The sequence below is a fragment of the Vicia villosa genome, linkage group LG2 (assembly GCF_029867415.1).
Source record: "Vicia villosa cultivar HV-30 ecotype Madison, WI linkage group LG2, Vvil1.0, whole genome shotgun sequence".
Lineage (NCBI taxonomy): Eukaryota > Viridiplantae > Streptophyta > Magnoliopsida > Fabales > Fabaceae > Vicia > Vicia villosa.
This window is the reverse complement of record NC_081181.1, coordinates 8,663,229-8,681,659: the sequence shown is the minus strand read 5'-3', so window position 1 is coordinate 8,681,659 and position 18,431 is coordinate 8,663,229. Positions and strand designations below refer to the sequence as shown.

The 18,431-nt window shown below is 36.4% G+C and overlaps 1 protein-coding gene across 1 annotated transcript; it reads left to right on the top strand.

Moving 5' to 3' along the window:
• Window positions 1–16,287: 16,287 nt before the first annotated feature.
• LOC131645824 (eukaryotic initiation factor 4A-3-like) lies at window positions 16,288–18,199 on the top strand. Its single transcript, XM_058916027.1, has 7 exons — window positions 16,288–16,547; window positions 16,699–16,939; window positions 17,045–17,233; window positions 17,355–17,474; window positions 17,595–17,762; window positions 17,882–17,968; window positions 18,086–18,199. The coding sequence occupies exons 1-7, from the start codon at window positions 16,306–16,308 to the stop codon at window positions 18,197–18,199; spliced, it is 1,161 nt and encodes a 386-aa protein (XP_058772010.1). The 5' UTR covers window positions 16,288–16,305.
• Window positions 18,200–18,431: the final 232 nt, after the last annotated feature.

Here is an 18,431-nt window from a genome sequence, read left to right as displayed (position 1 = left end):
GGATTCATTGTAAGCCAACGAGGTATAGAGGTTGATCCCGATAAAGTAAAAGCCATACAAGCGATGCCCGTTCCAAAAACAGAAAAAGAGGTACGAGGTTTCCTGGGTCGATTGAATTACATCTCAAGGTTCATTTCACATCTAACAGCTACATGCGAGCCTATATTCAAACTACTCAGGAAGGATCAACCTATCAAGTGGAATGACGATTGTCAAGTAGCCTTCGAAACCATAAAGAACTACTTGCAGGAACCACCTATACTCTTACCTCCCGTACCCGGAAGGCCACTAATCATGTACCTCACAGTACTCGAAAAGTCTATGGGGTGTGTACTGGGGCAACAGGATGAAACAGGCAGGAAAGAACACGCCATCTACTACCTCAGTAAAAAATTCACGGATTGCGAATCTCGGTATTCACCATTGGAAAAGACATGTTGTGCCCTAGCATGGGCCTCCCAACGTCTAAGGCAATATATGCTGAACCACTCCACATGGCTGATATCGAGAATGGATCCTTTGAAATACGTGTTCGAAAAACAGGCTCTCACGGGTAGAATTGCAAGATGGCAAATGTTGTTGTCCGAATACGACATACAGTATGTAACTCAAAAAGCAATAAAAGGGAGTGTATTGGCAGAACATCTTGCTCACCAACCCCTCGAGGAATACCAATCTATGAAGTTCGACTTCCCCGATGAGGATGTTATGCTAGTAAGAGACTATGAAATACCAGGACCCGACGAGGGACCCGAACCGGGTTTGGTATGGAAACTCATGTTCGACGGTGCCTCAAATGCACTAGGACATGGCATAGGGGCAGTATTGACATCTCCCGATGACCGGCACTTACCCTTCACTGCAAGACTATGTTTCGACTGCACCAACAACATTGCAGAATACGAAGCATGCATATTGGGATTAGAAGCTGCAATCGACCTAAGGATCAAACTCCTCGATGTATACGGAGACTCGGCATTGGTAATCCATCAAGTCAACAAAGAATGGGACACTCGAGATGCAAAACTAATCCCATACCGAGACCTTATACTGGAGTTGACGGCTGAATTTGATACTATCACTTTTACTCATATCCCGAGGGAAGAAAATCAAATAGCCGACGCGCTGGCAACGCTCTCCTCTATGTTCAAGGTGACCTGGCCGAACCATGAACCACGGATAACTGTTAGACACTTCGACGAACCTGCCTATTGTCTCACGATTGAGGAGCAGTCTGACAACGAACCATGGTACCACGACATTAAAAAGTACTTGGAAAAACAAGAATACCCGCAGAATGCCTCGACAATTGATAAAAAGACACTGAGGAGACTTGCATCCAAGTTCTTCTTAAGTGGAAGCATCCTGTACAAAAGGAACTATGATTCAGTGTTGTTGAGGTGTGTAGATAAGAACGAGGCCAAGGAGATTATCAGGGAGGTACATGAAGGAACTTTCGGAACTCATGCAAACGGACATTCAATGGCTAGAAAAATACTGCGAGCAGGGTATTACTGGTTAACAATGGAGGCCGACTGTTTCCAATATGCAAGGACCTGTCACAAGTGCCAGATCTACGCTGACAAGGTGCACGTACCACCAAACCCGTTGAACGTTCTGAGTTCGCCATGGCCATTTGCAATGTGGGGAATCGACATGATAGGGATGATAGAACCTAAAGCTTCGAATGGACACCGATTTATATTGGTTGCCATAGACTACTTCACCAAATGGGTCGAAGCTGCCTCATACACCAACGTGACGAGACAAGTAGTCACTCGGTTCATCAAGCATAATATCATATGTCGGTATGGGGTTCCAAGTAGGATTATCACCGATAATGGGTCGAATCTGAACAATAACATGATGAGAGAGCTGTGCGAGGAGTTCAAGATCGAACACCACAATTCTTCACCATACAGGCCTAAGATGAATGGCGCTGTCGAAGCTGCAAACAAAAATATCAAAAAGATAATACAAAAGATGGTGAAAACATACAAGGATTGGCACGAAATGCTTCCCTTCGCCTTACACGGTTACAGAACCTCGGTGCGTACATCTACAGGGGCAACCCCCTTCTCCCTAGTCTACGGTATGGAAGCTGTCCTCCCAATCGAGGTGGAGATCCCGTCACTAAGAGTCATAGCTGACACAAAGTTAGAAGAATCGGAATGGGTAAAAACTCGTTTTGATCAGCTTAATCTCATTGAAGAAAAGCGACTGACAGCTTTGTGTCATGGACAACTCTATCAGAAGAGGATGAAAAAAGCGTTTGACAAGAAAGTCCGACCTCGAACCTACAAAGAAGGTGATATTGTCCTCAAGAAGATACTGTTACCTCGACTTGATGCCCGTGGCAAATGGACACCTAACTACGAAGGGCCATACATTGTAAAAACAGTGTTCTCGGGAGGGGCATTAGTCCTCACTACAATGGATGGGGATGAGCTACCGCACCCAATCAATTCAGATGCAGTCAAGAGGTACTATGCCTAGCAGGGGTAAGGCTTCAAGCTACGAGCCCAAGACAATTCGTAAAGGATAGGAAATCGAGCAATCATCAACTTCCGAAGTCAAAGGATTATTAGGGCCCTCGATAGCAAAAAAAGGGAGAGCAATAGCAGTATTAATGTCATTTCTATTTGTCATTTTTTCTTTCTCTCACACCCTTTGTACATTCGCCAATTTAAGGCAATAATCAATAAAAGCTTTTCCCTTTCACACTGCATCTCTTATCAGTCCAATACCAAGTGCAAAGAATAATTTATTTCTCATAAACTTTAAACTTCGAATTTAAAACAGGAAACTTACAAATCATTAGACTGAAATAAAGGGGATAAAACCACGATACCTCCGGCAGCCAATATACGCCTGATGATCTGATAACCCTAAAAAAAAAAACACACCGCCATATTCCAACATACTAGCCCCGGGCGATCTGAGTCAAGACCCGTAAAGTTGCTCGAAAGATCTTAAACAAATTCCAATGGGTGACAAAAGATAGTACCCCAAAGTCATCATACTTACATATTCACTTACATAAACACTCATACACATTGCATTTACATACAAAACATTCACATGACCTGCATTCGCATACAAACATTCATCATACAAAATAACAAAATCATAAGCATACACATTTGCAAGATAACCTTTTATACACGTAACTCGCCCGCATCAAGACAAGTAACCCTTTTGGGGTTAATTCAACTACGATAGTGAGTAGGTACGGTCAACTGCGACGACTTACTGAAAAGTAAGTGGACCTTACCATCTACGATAAGCTCACTCCAACTACGATAGTAAGCAGGTACGGCTAACTGCGACGACTTACTAGACTGACAGTAAGTGGGCCCTACCATCTACGATAAGCTTACTCCAACTACGATAGTGAGTAGGTACGGTCAACTGCGACGACTTACTGAAAAGTAAGTGGACCTTACCATCTACGATAAACTCACTCCAACTACGATAGTAAACAAGTATGGCTAACTACGACGACTTACTAGAGCTATAGTAAGTGGGTCATACCATCTGCGACAGACTTATTCCAACTACGATAGTGAATGGGTATACCAACCGCGACGACTTACTAGAATTATAGTAAGTGAGTTACCCATAAGCTGCAAACCCCTGCTAACGCCATAAGTAAGGTAACTACTTTAACAAGGCATCCTTCTCCACTACCGGGTACAAGGCAAATTCAAGGGGTCTTCCATTATTTAATAACTCTTCGATCAAAAGACGTGAGAACTGCGTATTCTCACTCCATTCAATCAAAGGTAATTAAATAGGGGCAGCTGTCATACCCCAAAATTTACCTCCCATACTTTTCTCATAACAAAAGCAAGGCTCAAATCTCAAAGCATGGCTCATTCACATAATCCAGATAATTCACAGTCAACTGATCCAAATTGAAAGGTCAATTACAATCAAGGCATGATCCAAACCTTAATCATTGGGCAAACATCAAGTAGGGAGTGCATAACCATCATTTGATCAAGAATTGATCATGATTCCATTAATAGAAACTCAAAAATGAACAAACATGAAATGGTTCAAATTAGGGTTTCTTAGGAGAAAGTCAACCCAACTTTGACTGGGCATAACTTTCACATGGAACATCAGAAATTCCCCACTCAAAGCCTATTTTGAAGGAAATTGAATTCTCTACAACTTTGTGTCTCACAAGCCAAGGCTAAAATTGCTTCATTTAAGAGATACAAAGCAAAAGATTACAGGTCATTTTCAGGCATCCTTCGAAAGTAGTTTTTTCCCAAAGAGGATATGATCAAGATAAAAGTTCCAAATGGAAAATATATTCCAAAGTGGCTTGTAGAGGACCTCTTGAGGTTTCTAAAAAGTATTGGAACTCCCTCATAGCTTAAAAATTGAAGGAGATATGCTCGATCAAAGTTAGGTGATTTTGAGGGACTAAAATGTGAAATAAGAAGGCAAAAATAGGAACTCTTGCAAATGGGCCCACATTCTATGACTCAAACTTGGTCCACAATCCATCCAAAACATATGCCATGAATTATATCATTTTTATTTGATTTTACATAATTTTATTTCATTTAAAATTAGTTTTTAATGGTTTAATTAAATGAAAAATCAAATATTTGGTAGGAAATTTGTTTTGATCATTTTTTAATCAATATTTATGACCAAATACATTTAATTTTCGTGCATAAGTTAAAGGAGAAAGATTGACACAAATTTAGACCAAAATAGTAGCTTAAGATTCAAGAAACTAAATCAAATATTCAAATATGGCAAGATTGGATTCATTGAGTTGTGGGTTCTCTTTTTTAACCTAATCCACTCTAGTATAAGTAAGGAGCATAAGGGATCGAATGAGGGGTCGAAAAATCTGCAGAGAAGAGAACTTGCAAGAACACAAAAATCCTCAAAAAACTCAAGGGCGGTTTCAGAGAATTAGGGCATCTCAACCCAATCTGAAAGGTGCAAAAGCTTCCTTGGAGTTCCCTGAGTGTGTCTGGATCATCGCGCGACACCAACACCCCCAGAAATCTCTCCATTTAACTCAGGTAGGTCCTTTCGAAAACTTGTTCGATTTGAAGGATTCATGCATTTATATTGAGAATTGATTGCATATTCATGTTTGTTTTGATGTTGTGAACGTGTCTGAATTGTTTGATTGGTGTTTATGCGCTTTAAACATGATTTGCCATTAGAGCTCGAGTAGAGCTTTTAGGGTTTATATTTGGGGCTTTCTGATAGGTGTGAAATTGGGTCAAATTAATAGCGTGGATCGATTTGTATGATTAAGGCGAAGAAGTTAGGACAGGTGCGAAACGTTTATTGCAGGGCATGTGCTATTCGCTATTATGGAGGTAGGTTTGCTACGAATAAATTCGCAGCGAATTCGTAGCTAAGAAATCTGTGTGTTGCAGGCTTTTGTGAGGAAGACGAAGACGTGTCTTCGTGTTATTGACCTGTTTAAATTTCGCGCTCGTTTTTCCATGAGATTTCTTATGTTTTATATGTATATTATGGGGAGTGTTTCTTTAACATGCGCGCGCTTTGGTTGAATTGGCAAAGACCTGGGATTTAAGTTTGGGGGCGTGGGTTCGATACCCAGCTCCAACATTATTTTTTTTATTGAAGAACTTTTCTAATCCAATACATGCATGACTGAGCAGCGCGCCATACGTCCTCAGATCTGGGCCTTTGATTTACTATTAACTTAGATCCAGCGCTCCAGATCTGACCTTCTATAGCATAGGCCCTAATAACAACCACACTGAATCAAAACCCTAATAAACTAATTTAATTTTAATTAACATAATTGTTTTAATTAATTTCTTTTAATATGTTTATTAATAATAATATTTTATTTTTTAAATTATTATGTGATGATTATAGAAAATTTCTAATTTGTTATTCGTGCCGATTAAATCGATTAATCGCTATGGTTAACAATATTTTTAATTAAAATGTTATTTAATTAAATAAAATATGATTTCTATTATTTGGTTAAATGGTTGCAACTATTTTATTAGTTGTGATGATTAACCGTTTTTTTTCCTCAATTTAATTTGTTATTCTTTTTAATCGAATCAATCGGTTACGAGGGGTAACAATGCATATAAAACTCCATAAAAATTATTAAAATAAACCTCAATTCATTATTAGTGATAATCGAATCAATCGATTAAAGTTGGTAGTGATGCAAATTTCAAATCTTTTAACCATGGTGATCAAACCTATTGATCATTGCGGTTAATAGTGCCAAATCAGGGTTGTACGCCCTAAATCCTAATAATTCTAAATTTCATTCAAACTATAATTACAAACCCAAACTGCGATAGGCTAACCAAAAGCCTCTAAAAAACCATATCAAATCAAATTCCAACTCTAAATGGCGTACAACTCTTCCCGAACTACGTAGACTCTGATCCTCCCTAAGGTGGTACGTAGGCACTTGGCAACAAGGCGAGTCCCCCTCTTCAAAATCTCAATCATGTCCTAAAACTCTGTTTGCCACATTTCTCCCTAATTCCTGCCATGCAACCCTAATCTTTGAATGTTAGCCTTTAGGAAAGGGCTGAGGGTGCCTCATACCTTCCCTCAGCCTGATTATAATAACTTACCCTAAATCTCTTATCTGCGTAGGGTTCCTATTCGCCCTTCAGAATAGGTGGCGACTCGAAAGCATAAAATTTTAGGCAGGTTGCTACAAAAGGTACAGCCATTTCAGAAAAGAGAGCTTAGAGGAAAAAAGGATATTTTTTCTGTTGTTGGTGTTTAAGGAAATGCAGAAAAAATGAAAATATAGACGGAAGTTGATAAAACAAGGATGAAGAGATAAATGTGATGTTAAGCCTTTATATAGACCTGGGGCATTAAGGGGCGATTTAAATTGTAATAATTGATTGGACTGTATTTGGTTTTCCAAAAAGAGAAGTTATGGCTTCCGCCGTTTCCCGCCCTTGGAAGTTGAGAAGTAATCATGAAAACTGATGCACGCACGTCTCAAAGAAACGTTTTGAAGAAAGTGACGTCACCATTTAATGATGATTACGGCTAAGGGAGTAGAAACGTCAAGTCTTAAAGTAAGAATGCTGCGAAGGGTAGTCAGATTATATGTGTTGCATTAATTGAAATCACTGTGGAAAATCTGAAAATATATTTTGGCAGAATCTGAAAGATTTGCTAAAAAATAGTGCTTGCGAATATTGGAAATATGGACAAAGTGAAAAAATAAAAAAGTCAAGCATACATATATATTTCCACGAAGGGTTTGGTTACAGAACGAAGGCGCAGCATTATAACAAAATACAGAGTTTGAGGTAACTAGTTAAAGTCCTCAGGGAGACTATTTTTGATCTTCAAATATTGAGTTTCCCATAAAGACATACGAAGCTCGAGTGATGCTCGTTGTTTCTTCAGTCCTTCAATCTCTGGAACTAACTTTTGGGCAGTTTCGAAATGTTTAATCCCCTATTGCGCCACTTCGAGCAAATCTTGTTGGTTGGCCTTTTGAATGGTTACCTGACGAGTTTCAGCTTCCTTTATTTTCTTTTCGAGTACTTTTATCTCTTGTTTCCAGGAGTTGATATTCTTCTCACAGTCGTCATATACTTTCTGATTCGCTAAATGTTTAAGCTTGAGGGCCTCACCTTGTTTGGTTGCCTCCATAGCAGAGTTCCACGAAGAGTTGTAAGAGGCCATTTTTTCGCTTAACTGATCGTCGACATTCTGCTTTCAAAGAATGTTAGCCTGAAGTTGTTCGACTAGAGAACCCAGCAAGACATTTACTTCTGAAACTTCTTTTGAGACTTGAAACAAGTCCACTTTCTTCAGAAGTTGATTCAAGCTATGACTCTTAGTAGGATTCTGACTAAGAACATCCGCAAGATTGGCCTCAAAGAATTTTTCTTTTATCTGACGAAGGAGACCAGGGATGTCCTCCTTGTCACCATATTCTACAGAAACAGCTGGAGAGACATCGAGTGCAAAAGACGAGGTAGTGTTCACATTCATCATGGCCTTCAGGAAACTGAGGGGGTCAGTTTGCTTAAGCTGTTCCAGTTCCGAAGGAGTAAGTTGCTCAGAGATAGGCGTCGAAGTTGTCCCAGGAGCAACTTTTGTATCAAAGGTTGAAGTTTCTTGAGGACTGTTTTTATCCGGTTTAGAAATTTCCTCCATGGCATCCTGTCCAAATATAGTATCTTCACTACCATTTGGTCGCTGATTCGCATTATCGCTACCTGAGCATGGATGATCTTCTCCCAGGTTTTTTCCTTGGTGGGTAGGTGGGGATCCATCAGTGGAATGGCTTTCTTCGACCAGCGCGTTAGGAAAGATGGTGGCAAGAGGCCTGACATCTTCAAGAACTGGTGAGAGAACATGAGTTTTGTTTTGAGAAACATCTGCGTTAAACAAACCAGAATTAATCATGGTGACAAAGTTTTGAGGAGTTTATTGATGAAAATGAAGGGGTTATGATTACCTTGGAGTTTGTTGACATTAATGGTAAGGTCGAAAGCCTTAAGATCCGAGGTAGCAGTGCCAGTATCATCCTGCAATAACAAGGTAAGATGTTAATTTGATCGTTTAGTTAAAATTTATAAGATGATTTCGGGTTGAAACCCAAATACCTTGAGTGGAATGTTGTCTGGACTCGAATTGTGGCTTTCGATAACAAAAGCATTGCTGGCAGTTTTTAAAGGTGATTCTTCAGAAGACGCCTTGTCACTAGAGGAAAAGACTTTAGAGGAACCTGACCCTTTCTCTTTTCCCAAAGGGGTAACAGCTTTTTGTCTCTTTTTATGTCCTTGCCTAGTACGGGGAGGAGATTTGTCTCCATCATCTGAGACAACCGTTGGAGAAACTTTCCGCTTCGAACCTACCGGGGGTTTCGAACTCTGGAAAAAAATGAATTAAGCATAGTAAGTACTACTCATAGATTGTACAAGATTAGAATATAAAGTGGATATGTACCGTGGGCCTCTTATAAGTGGTGACAGAATCACTCTCATTCAGCTTGTCACTCTTAGACGCTTCAGAATCCTTCTATGCAGAAGCTTCTTTGATCTTTCTCTTTCGAGCAACGACTGTAGTTGAAGCTGGGATCAGTATATCATTAAAAGGAAGAAAAAGTTAGTCAAAAGATTGCCTGAGCCCAAACCTTCAGGTATGGGAGTCAAGACACGAACATGAACAAGATCTATATGAAGATGCCCTTTGAAAGTATCCAGGGTATGCTTAGTCGGAACCACTCGTTCGACACGTTTTTTTGTACTTTCTTGAAGAATTTTTAAAGCGTTTCCACACACAAACCAGCCTGGAAAAGGAGGGCTTAGGGCCACACCAAAATCAGCACTTGGCAATGGAGGGAATCTTGGAGGATTAAGTTTGAAAGCCACTTCATAACGTAGTTCTGGTCGAACAGACAAGGGCAATTTCAACTTATCCAGTTTAGCGGAAAACTTTTCGCGTAAAATGACTGCAGCTTCACGAACGGTCCGACTAAGATCATCAGGCCTGTAGATAGTTTCAAAGAATTTTTGAAAGGCTTGGATTTCTTTAATATGAGTCGAAGTACCTTTGTGAAAATTCTCCTGCACATCAGCAAAAGCTGTAGTTAGTTCTTGAGTAAGACTATCGGCATCAAAGATCTGTGTGGTATAATAACTCGTCCACCATTGGTGAAAATCTGGTGTGGCATAAAAAGCAGGTTCGAAGGAAATAGGAGAGAGATTGGCAACACCAACATATTTGTTGATTTTTGATTCACACTCTTCTTCAGATAAATACAGGGTGTGGAAACACATATGGTTCCTTTTATCGTACAAACATTTGGGTTTTATTTGAACCAACCCAAACTGTCTCGAGACTAGATTTGGTTGGTAGCATACAAGAACACATTGGCCTTTGGATGTTCGAAGACGGTGATAAAACAGCCTTGGAGTAAGAAAGGCATTCCAGATTTCCATAGACTCAGTTTGTTGATCCTGAGATATTGGCAGGAACCTTCGAGTGAACCACTCAGGACCGATTGTTCTGTGTACGAACGGAGCCATGGAAGGATCAAATTGATTACGCTGAGCGAACATCATTATATATGCTAGGAAGTGTTCACGGAGTTTCCCAGTCTCTTCTTTCGGAGTTAGGTAAGCCAACCTGGTTCCTTCTACAGTTCGATTTTTGATCTCATTATCTTCTTCATTGATGATGCCTCGAAAGGGAAGATGAGTTTCAAAAGTAGCGTTAAGCCACAACTGCAATAGCCAGAAAGGACCAGCAAAAAGCAAATTTCCACTTTTGTAGTTTTTAGTAAGGTTCGCGGCTTCGCTAAGGTTCTCATAAAGAAATCCCAGGATTAGCTGGTTCAGGTTGAGTTTCTTTCCAGCATGTAGCTGATTAGCCATACAAAGATATCTCTTTGCAACCTGTATGGACCTTGAGCAGAAAACGCATCGTGAGAGCCACAGTGTTAGAAAATCAATATGCTCCTTATCGGAGACCTCTGCTTGCGCTGTGTTATGGTACTTCTGAATGAATGCAGTGTAAGTGACTGTTGCCTCATTGAAATTAATAGTATCAGTATCCATATCATTTGGGTCAAAGGTTTCCCCAGTTGGTCGAAGTCCTGTAATAGCAGCTATATCGAAAAGAGTGGGGGTAATCATTCCACATGGAAGGTGGAAGGTGTTATGGGAGGCATCCCAGAAGTGAACCGCTGCTACTAACATGGGTTGGTTATACTCTAAGCCTGTTTTGGATAATTGAATTAAATCATATATTCCTAATGTTTTCCAGAAGGATTCCTTCTTTCCTTCTACTTTCGTTAACCAGGCGTAGTATAGTTTAGGATCTTTGCCTAACGGGATTGACCTAAACACTTTCACAAAGTTGGTCATATAGTTTAACCTAATTTTCGTCAAGACCAGAGGGTTTGCAGTTGAAGCTTCTTCAGCATTATCAGGTTCTCCCAGAGATGAATGTCCATCTTCATCTATCTTAATCTTACTAACTAAGGGCCTAGTTCTATAATAAGCAGGAAAGAATTTGTTCATAGATGGATTGTTTTCGCCTGGTAATGGACCCATAAAAGCAAGAGGTTTTCCAGAAAGTTCAAAGGGGATGATTACCTGAGAAGCGTAGATAGCGCGCGCCTCTGTAGTATTAGGGTTTGGTATGTGTTCTTGTTCTCCTAACTGCGTTGGATTTTGGAGCTTTAGAACAGGATGAAGAACATTTGAAGATGAAGCCATGGAGAAGTTTGATTAAGAAAAAAGGTTTTGAAGGAACTGAAGTTGTTCTTCTGAAGGGGAATAAAGAAAGAGGAGTGAAAGGTGTATAAAAGTTCAAGGTCAAGTATTTAAAGGTTTAACGGAAACCCTTTTAAATCTTTTGGGTAAAAACCTAGGGACACGCGGCAGACATTGATTTAATCCAACGACGGTCGAATAAATTAGCTTTACTCCTAGTATGTAGGAGTAATGATCAAGAAGTAAGGTCAAAAACGTGGGAATGTAAGTTATGAGAAGACATCTTTGAAAATGACAAGACATTTTGGAAACAGGGTCATCAATGATAATGACGTCAGTCAGCAATCTTGGAACTTTCAAAGATAAGTAAGGGACGAAATCTTATAACGACAAGAAACGCCTATTTCTCTTGTTTTTCGAAACATGCATTTATTGGGGGCAATTTGTTAGCTGAAGATTTCGTTTTGCAAACATGGTCCTTCGAAGGATAAAAACTCGAAGGAAGGATGGTTACTGATGACCATCTTTGAAGATAAAAATGGCTCCTGATGGCCATGCTTCGGGAATGAAGATTTCTAAGTTATAACGAAGATGGTGAATGCTGAAGCTAGTAGGAGTATATGTCTTCGAAGACTTAGACAGATTTCGTGAAATATGTTAAGTATTGACACTTAGCGTGTTTTTTAGTGTTTTAATGTTAAATACACTGCCACGCGTCAAAGAAGGACTTAGGCGGGAGGATTTGAAATTCGAAGACGGTTTCGTAACTATCTAAAGACAGATTGCATTCCTGAGGTTCTTATGAGAAACGTGGCATTAGATTAGCGTAGGACCTTTAAGGTTGAAACTAGTATAAATAAGGGTCTTAATATTAGGATTCTGTGTGTTCATTTTGTACAAATCACTCACATATTACTCAAGTATCAAGTGTTAAAGAGAAAGAGTTCGTTGAGAAATGTACGTATGACACCACCATTTTAAATACATGTGTATTTCTCCTTTATTTTCAAGTATCTTTCAATATTATTGCATTTCATTTACTTCTTGCCATTTACGTTTTTGTACTCATTATTTTCATGTCATTTATCTTTGAAGTATTTAACATTTCTGCACTAAGATTTCTGCATTTTTACAGTTTCGTCTTATATTTTATCTCGACTTACCTTTCGCTGAAGTTATACTCACGTGTATAACGAAGTGATTGTTAATTTTATTTGTTTCGTTCGAAGTAATTCTTATTGACAAGATGAATCATAGATATGGTTCGAATGACCATTAATAACAATCTTTTTGACTATGTCCTAGGATCAATCTATTCGATCCTGCGAGTAACCAAATCATATTTATTATAGTTTGGAAGACTAGCGGTTATTTACCGGAAATCACCGTAAACAATAGCCTGAAGTGTCAACATGCTGAAGCCAAATCTTTTGATCCTACTTCCAAGTCTTTCCACTTCCTTCTATAAAAAGCCTAACAAAAATAAAATCAATATAAGCACTTTCTAGAATATGGTGATCTAGTTATATTATTGTCCATGAAAAACCAAGTTACCTCCAATAGTCCCCAGTGTCAGAATCATTTTCTCCACCAAAGCAGATGACCTATTTTCAACTCAAAAATATAAACCCAATTATGCAAAGGAAATAAAATAGGACCAAAAAATAAGGTCTAGGTTTAAGAAAAAAATAGTCCTTTCTGTTTAAGTTCTATAATTCAAGAAATTATGCAATGTCAAATTCATTTGCCTCAGTCTATAGTGGCAACATGGATAAATGATGAAATAATTTATAAGTGGTGGTTAGTTGCATAAGTCTTGATTTTTCTCATAGTACAACAACTAAACCTTATCTCCATGGATTAGGTCAATTACATATATGATAAACAGTATTTATTATTTGATTTTAATAGAGAAGCAACTAAGAGATATATCAGAATGTTGCAGTTAGTCATATTAGCTTGTGTTTTACTTTAGCAAGGTATAGGCGGATAGGCTTAAGACAAGTTTGAAGAAATACTGAAACACTAAAATGGTTGAAAAGAATGCAAAGAAATCAGAGTGGAAAATGCATAGGACCTCTAGGTTTTATAATTGGTCTGATACCACATATAAAGCACCAATTTAGCAAGAGCTGGAGAATAAATTATGGGTTGATTATGCGGCAAAAGATGCATAAAGCTGATAATCGTCATTGTTTAGGTTAATGAGCATATGCAATGTAAACACAAGAGTTGTTTTATGGTAGCTAGACTTTCAAAACTCAATTCTAGGACTGTTACATGACATGCATGGAAATAAGTTTGGAACATTAACATGTCTACAATGAACGTAACACAGATGAGATTAAAATAACCCACCAATTGGTCAGTTCAAATGGTTGGAACATAACCCGCCAATTCACGGGCTGGTTCAACCTGATTTGAAATGCATTCTAATCAAACCCGCCAATTCATGTAACTAATATACCCCATTAAAGAGTGACACAAAAGGATAACACTATTAGAAACATACACAAATGGAAGAGAGACACTTACACTGTTATTGAAATAATTATTTACCTTGACACGAAAGTCGTCGACTGAAAGCCACAAATCCATTTTTAACAATGCAATCAGAGCAGGGGCACCAGCTGAACCAAATTCAAGGGCAGAAGTGATGAATTCATAAACCTATAAAACTGAAGCTCAAAAAAGTTATCAGTAAAGTTTATAGAAAAATAAAATTACATTAGCTTTTTTACATATCTATTAAAATCACAAAATAAAATACTATCTATTATTGGTAAGCAATACACTGCGAAACGTGCAATCAATAGGGATGATAGAGATATATGCGTAAAGGAGGAGATTTTACAACATCTATTCAGTTCGAAACGTGCAATTCATCCTCATTAATAATTTTGTTGAACTGGATCACATCTTATTGTTTTAGTTCTACTGATGCAGATGAAATTTTGACTTGTTTGAGAGATGAGAAGTTAGATTCAGCTCATGTACTTCCAAAGTAGGTCGTTTCTGTATTTATCCTCCCCTTGGTTAGAACATTTTGACAATTAGTCTCTTGAAAAGTCTGTCTTGATTCTCAACATGGAGGAAACCATTTTTTACTATAATAAACCTTTTACCAAATCAAAGAAGCTAGCTAAAAAAAGTTATTCTCCAAACAAACAACTTATGGTATCATAGACAAATTTCAGACCCGTCCATTTTCCAAGCAACTTCACTTTTCTAATGCATTGTACCCTTCCTGATTAGCGAGGAGATTCGAGCACTGAATGTCATACTAAGTATAACATCAATTATTGTGTAACAATAATATTTAAGTCACAATAGCTTCTATTTAAGTATTAAATCTGTTACTGTATCCGAACAAAATGGTAGCTAAAATACTATACTCATAAAATACAAAGCTTACATATATACAAACTCTGCTAGTACAGTTTTCTTACAATACAATTGTAGAATTACAAAGATATTTTGTTTGAGGTGTTAACAACAAATTGCTTAACATAAAGTAGTACCTTCTTTATGTAAAATGATTGCTTAACATAAATTGCTTACACATTTCTGCAGAACAAACCAGAGAATTATTCCTCACACCCAAATCTTTAAGCACATCATCATATCATTTAAGAGCATGTTGTTATCAAATGAAAAACAATAATTAGCCGAGACATTATTCCTGTTAATAAATTTCATCAACTTTAATCACAAAAATATGAACTAACCATCATATTTGTGCAGTCAGGTTTGTTACCTGTAATTTTTTTTTTGGAAAACTGTAAATAGTTGAGCTCAAGGATATCAAAACATGAAAAACAAAACAACATAAAAATTAAAATGACTAGAAAATCGAGCAGGAACATACCTTGAGTTATTTTCAGCCATGTCGAAGAACAATAAGACTATTAGAAATCCAGTATTGAGTAGGAGTTCATGATTTATTAAAAACTTAATATCATAGTTTTTACTTTTCTTTAGAATAAACATTGAGATGATGTAGTTGCTTTAATGAATCAACCAAAGGTGGCCATATAATATCAAGTTATGCCAGTGATGAGAAAAATGTGTTATTTTTTAATTAATTATGTATTTAATATTTTATTTTGAAATTATTTTTAATTTAAAATATAATATTTTAAAAAAATAATATCTGAACAATTAAAAATTAAAAGTTTGATACAATTTTATTTTTATTTTAAAAATATATGTTTTTATTTTAAAATAATAAACTAATAGTTTGGTAAATCTATTTTGTTTTTATTTTTATTTACATTTTTATTATATTTTAAAAACAAAAGGGTGCGTGTAGTTAAAATAAAAATAAAAATAAAATAAAAAATATATATTAGATGAAATCCATCTAAAAGATAATAAAATATATATATATATATATATATATATATATATATATATATATATATATATATATATATATATATATATATATATATATATATATATATATATATATTAGATGAAATCCATCTAAAAGATAATAAAATAAAAATAAAAATAAAATAAAAAATATTTATTAGATGAAATCCATCTAAAAGATAATAAAATAAAAAAATTTATTAGATGAAATCCATCTAAAAGATAATAAAATAAAAAATATTTATTAGATGAAATCCATCTAAAAGACAATAAAATTAAAATAAAATTAAAATAAAATAAAAAATATTAAAAAGATACTCCCTCCGTCCCAAAATATTTGACAATTTTATATTTAATCTTTCAATTGTCCAATATAATAAATACTATTAATTTATTGTTTTCTCAATAAACATTAATTTTAATTTAAATACACCAATAATTAATCAGCATAACTATATTTGTGAAAGTAGCTATTTTCTCTCTTTCATTTATTACTATTTATTAGTGTATGACAAATAATATGGGACATATTAGATAAAATCCATATAAAAAAATCCACTTTGATATTAGGGTTTGATATGTTGTTAAATTCTTCCGCAAGCCACGGATGGATTCCTTATAAAAAGAAGTAAATAGCTTCGATAAACCCAAGCAAGCAATTCAAAAAGATCTAACAGAAGTTATGGAATTTGAGACAAGGGAGGGTGTGAAGGCAATTGGAAGTTTCGAGGAGATGATAACAAAAGACGATTTACTTCGCGGGATCTACCAATATGGTTTCGAGAAACCGTCGGCGATTCAACAACGTGCCATTGTGCCTATCATTCAGGGTCGTGACGTCATCGCTCAGGCTCAATCTGGAACCGGAAAGACCTCCATGATTGCCCTAACTGTTTGCCATGTTGTTGACACATCCGTCAATGAGTGAGTTACTTTATGGATTAGTAGTATTCTTAAAGTTTAGGTTGAGTTTATGATTAGGGTTTTTTAAGGTTTCATTGCTTTTTGTGTTATCTTACATATGTGTTTTCTCTTAAAAAAAAATATATCAATTTTTTTTGTAATTTATGAACAGGGTGCAGGCTTTAATTGTTTCTCCAACTAGGGAGCTTGCCTCTCAAACTGAAAAGAATATATTGGCTATCGGGGATTACATAAATATACGATCCCATGCTTGCATTGGAGGCAAAAGTATGGGAGAAGACATAAGGAAACTTGAACACGGAGTTCATGTAGTGTCTGGAACTCCTGGTCGAGTATGTGACATGATCAAAAGGAGAACATTGCCCACAAGAGCTATCAAGTTGCTATTTTTGGTACTTGATTACTTCTATTGATTTTTCTTTTTATTTTTTTTTGTCATTTAATTTGTTCAATGATTATAATTTCTTGTTTTTTTTTTGTGGTTATTGTTGTTACAGGACGAATCTGATGAAATGCTGAGCAGAGGGTTTAAAGATCAAATTTATGATTTGTACAGATATCTCCCACCTGATCTTCAGGTTGTCTTGATTTCTGCTACTTTACCTCATGATGTACTGGAGATGACAAATAAGTTCATGGATGATCCTGTGAGGGTCCTTGTAAAACGTGACGAGTTGACATTGGAGGTAATTAAACAACTTCTTCTTTCTGTTTTTTCATCTTTAACCGGATATTATTATACATTAACATTATACATGACATTGAAATTATTATTCATTCCCTAATGATAAAAATTGACATTAACAGCGCATCAAGCAATATTTTGTTGAGGTTGAGAGGGAGGAATGGAAGTTTGATACTCTGTGTGATCTTTATGACACACTTACTATATCTCAAGCTGTTATATTCTGCAACACCAAGCAAAAGGTAAACAGTTTCATACCATTACAATATTTAGTCAATATATACTATTTGGATATCATACTATAAATAGTCAATGTATATATGTATCTATATCTTATTATTATGTTTATCCTTTTGGAACAGGTGGACTGGTTATCCAAACAAATGTATAACAATAATTTCACCGTGTCATCAATGCATGGTGACATGCCTCAGAGAGAAAGAGATGCAATAATGAAGGAATTTCGTGCTGGAACAACTCGTTTATTAATAACAACAGATGTTTGGGCTCGTGGCCTTGATGTACAGCAGGTATGTTCTTAGTTACTACTTAAAATATCTTTTTGACTTTTTTTCCCTTAATTTGAATCACACACACTTGGAGTTATTTCTTATTGTTGATATTGATAATGCACTTGCTTTGTTATCAGGTTTGTACGGTTATCAATTATGACCTTCCAAATAATCGAGAGTTGTATATTCATAGGATTGGCCGTTCGGGACGTTTTGGACGAAAGGTATTGGAAATTTTTTAGATGATATCTACTCCTCTAGTATTATTTTTATACATGCTCTCTCATGGATGTAACTACGTACCACTTATAATAACTGGCCCTATTTGTAATTCATTGCAGGGCGTTGCATTAAATTTTGTCAAAAGTCATGAAGTCACCATCATGAGAGATATTGAACAATACTATAGTACTCAGATTGAGGAACTGCCAATGAATGTTGCTGATGTTTTGTAAAATTTTCACCTTTTGAGGAACTGCCAATGAATGTTGCTCATGTTTTGTAAAATTTTCACCTTTTGAGGAACTGCCAATGAATGTTGCTCATGTTTTATAAAATTTCCACCTTTTGAATGCTTAATTTCTCATGTTCATATCACATTCTCATTTTAGTTAACTTACATATTTTATTAGTTTTGGATAGTACTTTAGTTAACTTACATATTTTATTAGTTTTGGATAGTACTTT